Raw genomic sequence first — 12,053 nt, forward strand, 5'->3', positions numbered from 1 at the left:
GCAACCTCTCCATTAGCTGCAGCCGGCTGATGTAGCAGAGGAAGGACTGATTTTCTGTACGAGTACTAAGAACCTTTTTATTATCATTGTAAATATTTCCGGATGAATTGTGGAGATGAAAGTGCTCATCGCAGTTGGAGTTGCCTCTGGTGTTAAATTGCGATCGCAGTGAGCTGATGAATGGGGGTGACATTTTTCTCCCTATGCTCGAGCAGGTCAATGAGGATTTGATGAATCTACTTTGGCATTCACACTTGTGATTTATTATTCATTGAATTCTGCTTTATAGTCGCTGGGATTCATCCCAAGAGCAGCTGTGTCACAGTCACACACACACACACACACACACGAAGAGTACATATTAATAACAATACCACCTGTTTTCATGAAAAGCAGGACAGAGATTTGGGACATCTGCTCATGGAGCCACATCTTGACACTGACCCGGTCAAACCAGGACGTCTGGTCACCACAGACCCACTGAATGTATCAGAGAGGCTTGAGTTCTGAGGCCAGTGTGAAAATATGATGTAGAAGCTGAATTCACATTGCCTATATCAACACATCACCGATTTCACAGGAAACCACTTGTGCATGAAACTGTTTCAAATTTGATCTCACTGACGGCATCAGCTGATATGAGCAACAACTCACTGCCACTTCACTGTTAAAGTATTCAAAGGGTAAAACAGAAAGTAGCTTTTATTGTGAAGCAGTAACAGGAAGTGCCATTCTTAAAAACAGGTGTACAGAACTTCTGCAGTTTTGACAGCAGATCAGTTCCATTACATGGAGCAATGGAACAAGATGGAGATGCTAAGCTGATGTGTGCAAAACTACTCACGATGTGCAGCAGGAAATCAGATCACATGGTTTTTCATGACCTAATGAATAAAGGTCAATTATTAAACATTGTAAATATGTTTGGCTGCACAGCAAACTGATATTTCTATTATTTTAGACAAACGCTACTCAACGAGACTTAAACTGCTGTTACCATGGTAATCTGGATTCCTGCCAAGGATTATAACTTTAAACTCAAAGATTTACCATGTCAAACCAATAAAATAATACTAAATGATATTTAAAACCTCAACTCCCATGCAAATGACTTGCAATGAAAAAAATGCTTCAAAAATACAGCAGCTAAATAAGTAAAAATGTTCACATTATTGCATTATTCCAACAGTTACTATGTGAATGTGTGGTGGTGACCGTTTCTCTGAGTGGAACTTTCCAGCTTCACTGATTTCCTGTGTAGACGACCTCGAGAACACGGACGTGAACTTTTCTTCTGTCGGAATGAAAAAGTACATTGTTCACTATCAGCAAAATACTGGGACGTTCAGTTTCCAAAATCTGATTTCTTCCTCCTCTCTCTGTCACTTTCTAATCGACAGCTTTGACCTGTGCTGGCTGACAACTTGATGTGAAAAAGATCACACGTTGCCTCCTGCACTCAGGTTAAATTAATAGAAATGTGATTGAAAGAGGGGGGGCAGGTGCAGGAGGAGGAGAAACTTTCCAACTGAAAACAAGTTCAGAAAGAACACAGTGCAGAGCAGATACAACATAAAACCCACCTCAACACTTGTCATCTGTTCAGATTTTTTTATTTTATGATTTTTGTTTTCCAACATGAAGCCTGGCAGGACTCTTTAAAAATCCCTCTGAGAGCTCTGAAGGTTTATTTATTGAAAAATAATCTTGTAGCCTTTATCTTTGTCCTCTGTCCTGCGTCTCTCTGTTTTTGTGACCAGAGATGATTGCATTGACCAACGTTGCCTCAGTCTTGCGGTTCAGTCAGATAAATGACTCCATCCGTCACTGGAGGAGGGAGGGAAGAGTCAGGGAGATAACCAGCTGTCCATCATCCTTTGTCCAAGTGCCGAGAGGAGATTGGATATTGACCCGAGGTTGCCTTCTCCGAGTTGCGATATTTGAGGACTCTGTCATGGATTTGAAACTGCGGTACTGATACCGAGTTTCTCTGCAGTCATGTAAGTTGTACATTTTCCAACTTAAACCCCTTATTTCAGTTCAGAAAATGAAAAGTTGTGTCTCACATCTTGTAGGAACTGTTATTCTGTAGTCGGAAGGTTGTTGTAAACGTTGGTTGGCTTGGAGAGATGTAACCCAGCCTTTACTCTTCAGTGAAGTAAACTTCCCTCATGTACTGACACCTGGTATCATGCTACCCTGTTCTAAGAAGCCTCGCTTCTATACGTCTCCAGCCTGTTACAGTAGAACAACTGCTTTAACAACTACAATCAAACCGGCACCTATCCAGGCCGACTGTAAAACATTGCATGCCCGTTCCTCATCCTCCTACAGTTTCAGTGGGGAGGCTGCGTCACTGCACCATCAGCTCACGTGTCTCACCTGCTCTGGCTGAGGCTGCCTCGCAGTGTCCTTTGCCCCGCCTATCTGTCTGATTCTTATGTCTGCCCCTCACATGCCCTGTCATTATAAACAGTCTCTGCACAGCGCCACCTGCCCATGGCGGAAGTCTCTGCAGGGGCAAAGTCGTCTGTATTTGGGAGAGTGACCTGCACAGCTGAAGAGGAGGGGATCCCGCTGGAGGCCACACTCCTTCCGCATCACGGAGAAGGCGGGAAGGATGTGGTTGATCTCCGAGTCGACCACATCGCACTGCACCTCCAACCTGAACAGAGAACCAGAGAAGCAGAGGTATGAATACAAACAATTCACCAGGTTTAATCACAGAGAAAATGTCTTCATCGTGTTCTTCAAAGAATAACTTTGAAACTAGGAAAGCAAAAAGTAATGAAAGTCATCTTTATTAGGCACAAGCTCAAAATAAACAGAGAGTAGAGACGCAGGAAGAGAGAAGTTTCAGCGCTTTCAACGCACGACAGATGCCAAATTTAAAAGAGAGGAAAGGAATTTAGTGGAGAAGTGACAAGAAAAGTTGGAAAAACTGCAGGAATGAGACGTGATTGTGAGAAAGAGAACTGGTGTCAGAGAACAGACGGGAGCTACGAGGAGGAGAAACAGAGGTGAAATGAAGGAGAGAGACACTGTATTTTTTATTTGAATTTATAGAGCTAATTATTTATTTGCTGAAGATGCTCTTTATATTTAATGCAGTCAAAGATGAGAATGCATGATGAGATATCACACTATAACTATAATTGTCGTGGGAAAGACAAACGCGAAATTCAAATGTCGTCATGAAAAGTATCAACAGGTAGACTCCCCGTCTGACAACCAAACTGTTTCGGTTTGGTTGTCAGACGGGGAGTTCCTTCTGGACGTACCCATGCAGCGCCTCCTTGTTGTTGATGAAGCGGAAGTGGGCGGGCTCACAGATGAACCCAGATGACTGGCATGCCTCCACACAGGACTGGCCCTCTTGAGATACGAGCAGCCTGAGGGACCTGAGAGGAGGCCAGGCAGGCGGAGCCGTCACACTGGATGACCAACCGAGGGCGGTGGAATTGGGCATGGGCACGAACAGAGGTCCTGCTGTCCTGCTGCCACCAGCAGACCCCTGTTTGGAGAGGTTGGCTGGATTGAAAGGAGGCTCTGGGGCACAGAAGTCCTGCAGGGGACAGATTAGAAGAATTAGTTTGAGCAGTTATATTTTAGTGCTGCTACTGTTGGACTAAGGCTGTTTTTACTGTGTTTATAGGCAGAAGGACGATGCAGCTCAGTGGACAGCATATTAACTGTTGCTTCTTTCACATAGAAATCTTCACCCCTGTGTCTGCTGCCCAGTGACATTGATATCACAGTCTGTACTTAGCGGCGGAGGAAGTACTCAAACATTTTACTAAAGTAAGAGTACAAATAAATATACTAAAATGTACAAAAGTAAAAGTATGACAGTTTTTGCATTTAAATATTCATAAAATAACTACCCCCTCTTCTTACTGATTACTATTAAGAATATAAAATAACAATATGAATATGTAACACAACATATTGTTATAATGTAGTGGAGTAGAAAGTACAGATATTTGCTGATTTATGTAGTGGAGTAGAAGTCAAAAGACCCCGGAAATAAATCTATGATCATTTTTCCCAGTAACTTTGGTTTTAATTGGATGCTATTAAAACCAGGTGTAATATCACGATTGACAGCTCAGCCTGACTCCTGAGTGTGAACTTTGTGTTTTGTCAGAATCTCACGGCTCCACACCACAGACTCTATCTCAATATGATGTCAACAGTGCAAGATGGCAGCACATGTAGCTACGATATTATTAGCTTAACTTTTCTCCAATGGGAGAAAGTGGAGATGTTTCATCCATCATTATATACATTCACGCTTAATTACCTTTTTCTTCTCATTGTATATAGTTAGGTTTAACTATATATTATACACGGCATAAAAAAACCCAGACTGATGATGATCTGAATGACTGGTGTAGACAACATTAACACTTTGTCCTTCACTTGGTTTGATTCCTGCGTTTGCCAGGGTAACGTGGCAGCGTGCCAGGGTGGCAAATTTAAAATAGTTCAACCTTTATTAACTATAATGTCGGTGCAAGTTCACGAGAGCAGAGCTGCCCCTCCACTCTGTGCTGCTGCTGCCTACGTGTCTAATCTGCTTTACAGGACTGAATGCAAAAAAATACAAACGTGTATTATTCCAATTCAAATATAGGTGTAAGACAAAAACAAGCCGATATCTCAGCCAGCTGCCACTATTATTATTATTACTAATGCAAATGCGCTGACACAGTGAAACAAAAAGGTTCACCAGGCCTAAGATACGGTGGCTGAGACATCTCACAGAAGGGAATTAACGGAAAACACGAATGCAAATGAAAACAACAAACAGAAATAATAACCACAACAGAGGTGAATGACAGATAAACAGATGATGACAACAAAAGCAGTTACTTACTGCGGTCAAGTCATGGATGTAGGCTGAGCCGTTATTTATGTAAATCTGGACAAACCAGTCACCAGTTAAAATGGGATGCTTGTCTATTTGGTGCGTTCTTAACCTTTGGGTGCTCAAATCACCTGTACCATAACACCTCCACTAGACAAGAATCACATTTTATATGGGGCTTCACCAGTTCTTCACAAAGTAATTCTGCCTGTTTCATTGTCAACATCTGTTGTTTCTCACTTCCCTTGTGCTTGTATTTCTGTTGTGTGGCTTTTGCGTTTGTGTTTTCCATGAATACGCTTGTGTGAGGCGTCTCGACCTCCGCAGTAAGCACCTGTTTCTATGTAAAATCTTGGTTAACAGGACCGTTTGTTTGTGTCTGTGTCCAAACCAGCTGGCGGCCATGGATCCGACAAAGGTTGCTGAAAGACGCTCTGCAGTTTGTCTGACATCTAGCTTTTAAAAAAAGAGTCTTTCTTTCATGCAACCCCTCCATCACTATCATCCTCACACTTTCTCCTTCTTCATCCCTCCTCATTAGTGTCAGAAGGCCGTCTGCTTTAGAGCCGCAGGGCAGAGATGTGGTTCGTAATGAGAGTTAGCGCGTAGATTAATCACAAGTCTACATACATGGAGTACACACACACACACACACACACACACACACACACACACACACACACACACACACACACACACACACACACACACACACACACACACACACACACACACACACACACACACAGGCTGTTGAATGCACACAGTGATGAAATATTGAGCAGAGTGGGGAGTTTGACGGCTGCAGAAAGAGTTTATGTATGATTGAGAAGGAAGTGTGGTGACTATAGGAGACAATCCGTGCTTGCGGGTGTTTTTTTAAAGTTTAATAAAATTGTATTAAACAAGGACAATGCACAAAAACATTCATCTCAAAAGGAGAAGAGATGATTTCCATCTGCAGTCCTTGGGCAGGTACACACTAAATCTAAACCAAATTCAAAAACATTAATTTACACACAACACCATCAACGTCTCTATCACACAACCAGTTATACAGACAATTCTACGAGTACACGTCAACATATACCAGCACATTCATTCAATAGCGTTCACTGCAATCACTTTTGTGTGGACATGGACTGGCCCTCACCTGATGCTGTATGTAGGCATGTACTCTCTCCAGCATCCCCTCACAGGTGTACTCATAAGGCAGATACGGCTCGACCTGAAAACGACACACACACACAGAAACACACAGACACAGTCCTTGTTATTTCTTCCATATTTGGAGCGTACTGCTGCGTGCGTTTTTTGCTGTCCTCCATTGTTCACACTAATTGCAATAAACTGTCTCTCCTCCTTGTTAATTTCAGCAGAGGAAAGGTTTCTATTGTCAGATTTCTACGCGGCCTAATCACTGCATGTCACTGCTTGGAAACTCATTAGACTTTATTTGCATACCAATAGATCATACCCTGCTGTGATGTGCAGCTCTTGTGAGTAAAGCACACTTTTGATTGGCCCTAATTACAGACAAGCTGGAAACATTATAATATTATTTTGCGTTTCTAGCTAATACTGATGTGTTAAATATGTGCCAACGAACTGCGACATAACTGGATGAATGTAAAATGATTGCATAGTAAGACTTGATGTAAATTGATAAGCTGATTTAATAAATGGCTTTATATTTTGTTTTTTCGAATTGGCAGGGTTTGAAGTGACAAAAGGCCCTCTGCAACATCTTTATACAGGCAGGCTGCCTTTGTAAGTGATACACAACTCGGTAAATTGCACTCGCAATCTGAAATCAAAGCAGTCTAATGTTCACCCACATGTGAAATCAGACTTGGCCCATTTCAAACGAAAACCACTGGGAAGCAAGTGTGCAGGGATGATGCAATTTAAAAAGTTCTGCACACTGCAAATCTGATCAAAGCCTTATGTTAATCTCCTTTGTAAAGTGGAGCAGAAAGTAAACGTGAACAGGAGTGACACACAAACAAGCTCCCTGCAATAACAATCCACAGGAAGTAACATGGGTTTTCTTTCCCTTTCTTTATTTTCTTCACTTTTCTCGACATTGTGGTTCTGAATGAAACCAGTGGACACTGGATATAGAGACTGGGTGTGACTAGGGAGGAGAAGGGTGACCCAACAGGCAGCGTATAAGAAGGCAGGGAGAGTGGGAGAGAATTGAGATTGAATGGGACATAGAAATCATCATCCTGACTGCACTTATGCTGAGCTCAATTTGTGGCCACCACCACAATATCAACACTGACCACCACATAAGTTTTTTTCTGTTATTTCAAATAGATAAATCACACTTCATTGTGTGCAACACATTGATTCACTTAGCCATTCCTCACCTCACTCATTGTCTCATTGATCTGCCACCTGTCAGTCATCATCAATGATGAAACAGCAGATAATGAACAGATTTTTTAATAATATTTTACGTAGTTGAAACCACAAAAATTGACCAAACATTTAGGTATCAACTTTTTCACATGTGGCTAATTCGTTATATATATATTTTTTTACAGCAAAAAAGCATAAATAAATGAAAGATGTAAACATAATCTGCACTAAGGTCTTTCACTACAAGCACCAGGTCAGAAAGGACAGACACTGAAAAATACAGAAATAAAAAGGGGGAGCAGAGGATGTTAGGGGAATAACAAAACAAAGGATGAGTCATAAAGGAAGAAAAAAGAAAGAAAGCTATGGAGAAAGGATTTATTGGAACATGAGCTTGTCTGCCAGCGATTGCTTCGTCCTGCAAGAATGAACATGAGCCTCACACAGTGTGTGTGTGTGTGTGTGTTTGTGTTGTAGTTAATGGCTGTAATGTGCAGGTAAGGCTCTCACAGCTGATCCACCTGACCTGTGCAATTTCAGTGTTGCTGACTCTATGATCCAATTGTGGTTAGGTGTTTGTGTGTTTGGGTTTGAAAAGGTACCAGCAGTAGAATTTTATCTGACTCTGTGTGTGTGTCTGCTGGGGCACTGTGCCTCCAGTGAAGGGTGAAGTGGTCTATCAGCTCGCTCTCAGTGGTCTGACAGTGCAGACGGAGACAGAGCAGTCAGCCGGTGCTGCTGAGCTGTAGCTTCTCTGACAACACAGACAAGATGAGGAGATGACGTCGCACACACACACACGCACACGCACACACACGCGCATTCCTGTCTACCTACTGTAAATGATCCCTCAGTGCCCTTTATGCATTTAAAATCAGTTCTCTGTTGGATCTGTGATACAACCTGGAATTGGCTCGAAGGCAGAAGTGGAAATAAATAATGCCAGAGCCGAACTCATGGGTTGACATTTGGCAACAACGTCACAGTTTCTTCAGCTGTACTGTAACTTTGTTAAATATGAAAATAATTATCTGCTGGACTCCCACGTACCTCCTGCTCATGTTCTCCAGACATTTAAAAGCACGTGCACAAGAGTAATATACTGCTTATTAACTATTAACTGAAAGTGGCAGTTTCATGCACTTGTTGGAGCTACATACATGTATACATCCACATATCCAGACATGTGAAAGGTTAATGTGTGAGAGGCCCAGAATATATCATATGTCTGTATATTCTTCTTTCTCACAATCCCACCCTCTTTTGTTCTTTTCAGAAAGATCCAATCTGTGTGGTTGACTCCATAATTAACCTTTCTCCCACTCATGACAGTTCCAAGCATCCACAAATTCTCCATCAGCCCACATTTCCTGTGTGGAACAGTTCAGCACTCTGTGATATCAGGCTGCTTCCTACATGCTGGAAAACGTTCTCTGGAAAACTCCACGGTGGCAAAGCTGCAGCGGTTTAAGCTCTTTAATCTTCATCACAGCTTCTTAATGGCAAAGGTCATGTATAAAACTAACCTCACTGAGTAAAAGAAGAGACATTTATTATCACAAGCCATACAGAACTATTATTAATAAACGTTACCAATGACTTTCTTTTACAGACCTGAGCCAAGTGACTTGTTATGTTTGTTCCCTCATATTAACTAACTAGATTGTTAGTTGTATGTACAGTGACACTGAAGATTCAAACAATTATATTTATACATTAGAAACATTTCTTCCTCATTAATGATTTAAACCGAATCAATATTTAAACTGAAACACTTTCCATACTTTAACACAATTAATTATTCAATTTACAAGTCCCTGTATCTGTGGAAGTTGCAGTGCACAGTGGGTGGCAGTACCTTGGTCCTCATGATTTCCCTGATGGCCGAGTCAAACTCCAGGGAGTTGTTGTAGTCCACTGTCATGACATGAGGTTTGCCAATGTACTGCTCTGCATATGGGTGTTGGGACGACACCTTCAGAACAGACATGCCAGGCGTGCAGTCAGTTTGATTGTTACCGATACACACCATGCTCATTTGACGTGTTGAGAAATAAAAACATTTCACAGCTATAACTTCGACATTTCTTAAATGTGATAATTTTGGCACAGAGCTCAGATAACTAAAATGTCTAGGATTTGAAAGGATGTCAGGGATGTTAACAATGCACTCACCCAAAATAATGGCTTACTGGAATTTAACCAAAGTTTTGTTCACAATCATTAGAAGGAACATAAGTGGTGCTGCATGAATGACGCCATGTTGCAGCTTCTTATCAAATACAAAGTGCACCTACAGTGTATGCTAAAGTTAGCTCAGGCAGCCTTTACCATCCTGAACATCCAGACGCCTTCTCAGGGTCAGTGCACCCTCACAGGGAAAACTTTGAAATATGTTAACCACAATATTTGAATTTTTGAACACTTTAAAATTGGATGTCCATTTGCAACATTATACAGTTATTACATATTATATTAGAGAGAAGGCATAATATGTTTTTTTAAAGGATCTCCCAATGAATACAGTTACCTGGCAGCATGGCTAACATATTCTAATCTGTGACTGATGGTGGGGAGAAGCAGATGTAATGATCTTACCTCTCTAGAAGTGGGTTTGCCTCTGAAAAACTCGTGATTGAGCGAGCTGTGAGGTGGGTGGAACTTGGGTTGGAGGAAAATGCAGCCATTGGCTATTGCTTCAAGAGGGGCGGGACCTTCGTAGGGGAAACCAAAGCCAATAAAGAGCTAGAAAACAAAATCACAAATGCCATTTTATAATTGTTGTTATCACTTCAACATGTTTTATAGAAATTATTATAATGATATACCTATATCTATATATATAAATCCAGCTTTGAATAAATATAAGAGTGGAGGCCTGTGACAAAGACAGAGTAGAAGCTGCAGATGAAGTGTCTGTGTGCACTCACACAGCAACAGATAAACTATGTGTGCAGGTAATATTTTCTATAGCCTCTTGCCTTGGCCTTGCGCAGTAGTTGCTGCAGTTCATGCTGGGGCAGCAGGCCGTGGTTCTTCACAAAGGCTGGAACCTCCGGAGGTCTCTGAGTCTCATAGTACACTGTGCCGTGGACCTCCATGTACATGTGGAGAATCTGCAGGAAACCCTCCTTACCCTGCTGAGAGGGGAGGAGAAAACGATGGGTTGGTGAGATGAAGGTTAAGAGGTGAAGAGGAGGAGCGTTTATGGAGAAAGACCAGAAAAGAACAGCACAGAGAGGAATATGTTTAAAGACTCCAGAGTACAAAAACTGTTTGCTGTGTTTGTTTTGTCTCTGATCTGAGTGTGAGCTGTCAGCTGTCTGAATGTGCGGCTGTCAGCTTCTGGTGTCAGTGTGTGTGTGTGTGTGTGTGTGTCACATCTAAGAGTATGTCTGTGGTACAAACATGTCTGTTATTCTGTAATTTGCAACATAAAAATAAAGACGAATCTGTCAATGGTGTGTAGATCCGGTATAGTTTCTCAAAAAAAGGAGAAGAGACAATGGGGAGAAACTAGCATGTGAACCACTCTGCATACACAACCCTGTTTTCTCACTGTTTATTTTATTCATAAGACACCTTTTGGATTGGATACACTTTGCATTGTTACCTACAGGTACACTTCTTTGCTCTTAAGGATGAAAAACAGGCCCTGAGATTCAGAATCCCATTTAAAAGTAGGTTGGCAAAAGAATAACATGATTAAATCAGTTAGTGTTTACCAAAAGAAAAAAAACAATACATAATGCAATTAAAATAGCCTAAAGGGAAAGATAGAAGTAGTCATTATTGTTGTGTGGCATTCACCATGTAGGTGAACCTCTTTTAACGAATTGTCTCTGCTTATTTTTCCAAATAATATTAACATTATATATTTGTGTGTGAGAAAGCCAGACTTTAAAAAGTCAAGGTCAAGCTTACGGCTTTGGGAGAACAAAAAAACAACAACCAGCACGAGCTAAGAACCAAAATTGAATCATGTGAATGGAGCATAACCCGGGGCCAGAGTATTGACTGGCTGTCCGGTGTTAAGCAGCTTACTGTATCCCTGCTCAGTGGTGGAACCCCCGCAGCCATAATAGGAGGCTGTGGCGATCGATAGCTTCCTCTGTGAGGATTTTCCCAGCCAATTAGGAGATTAGCTCAAGCGCTAAGTGCAGCAGACAACATGAATTAGCAGACGGGGAAACATGCGTGGAAGAGTGTAGATTTTATAGCCGGCTCTCGCAGCTGTGTGTGTGTGTGTGTGTGTGTGTGTGTGTGTGTGTGTGTGTGTGTGCGTGTGCGTGTGTCCAACTCTCCCAGCACGCATTAGTTTCGGAATGGTAATGAGTATGTTCTGCTGTGCTGGTTTTTATAGCTCACCTCATTTTATGTGGATTTAAGAAAATGGGTTTTCAGGGCATTAACCAGTGCAGTCCAGTTTGCATTGTAAGTCGAAAGATTACAATCAACATAAAGGGAGAATTACACACTAAGCCGCATCCTCCAAGTTTCCTGTCATCAAATATCACCGACGTTGATTACAATAAAAAACAGAGGAATGTCTGTGATCAGCAAAGACAGGAGTCTAATTTTGAGATGATCATTTTGATGTCTGCAAATCTCTGCTAACCAAGCTGCATTTTAACTGCAAAACCTGGTCCAACTGTCTGAATGACTTTTTTATATTTCTAAGCAGTTCCTTTAAGTAAGAACTCTGCAAAATGGTCTTGAATATATATTTGACGGATGCAGTCAAGATATCAAGTTAAATCTTATTTTAATTTAAAGGTAGTCGGAATCTTGTATGTGTATTAACCATGTAGAAGAC

At 41.5% G+C, this 12,053-nt stretch overlaps 1 protein-coding gene across 4 annotated transcripts in view; it reads right to left on the reverse strand.

The window, feature by feature from the left end:
• Positions 1-684: 684 nt before the first annotated feature.
• The window catches only part of LOC117766407 (alpha-1,6-mannosylglycoprotein 6-beta-N-acetylglucosaminyltransferase B-like), a 111,693-nt gene continuing 100,324 nt past the window's right edge, over positions 685-12,053 (reverse strand). For 2 of the 4 annotated variants that reach the window (XM_034593431.1, XM_034593414.1), the window contains 6 exons: positions 10,219-10,374; positions 9,836-9,982; positions 9,096-9,212; positions 6,024-6,098; positions 3,282-3,565; positions 685-2,665 (listed from right to left, as the gene is read on the reverse strand). In XM_034593431.1, coding sequence (XP_034449322.1) covers positions 2,467-2,665; positions 3,282-3,565; positions 6,024-6,098; positions 9,096-9,212; positions 9,836-9,982; positions 10,219-10,374 — 978 coding nt within the window. In that variant the 3' untranslated portion in view covers positions 685-2,466. Of the gene's footprint in view, positions 2,666-3,281; positions 3,566-6,023; positions 6,099-9,095; positions 9,213-9,835; positions 9,983-10,218; positions 10,378-12,053 lie in introns of all 4 variants that reach the window. The other 2 variants (XM_034593422.1, XM_034593405.1) reach the window with 1 other exon arrangement.

The sequence above is a fragment of the Hippoglossus hippoglossus genome, chromosome 1 (assembly GCF_009819705.1).
Source record: "Hippoglossus hippoglossus isolate fHipHip1 chromosome 1, fHipHip1.pri, whole genome shotgun sequence".
NCBI lineage: Eukaryota > Metazoa > Chordata > Actinopteri > Pleuronectiformes > Pleuronectidae > Hippoglossus > Hippoglossus hippoglossus.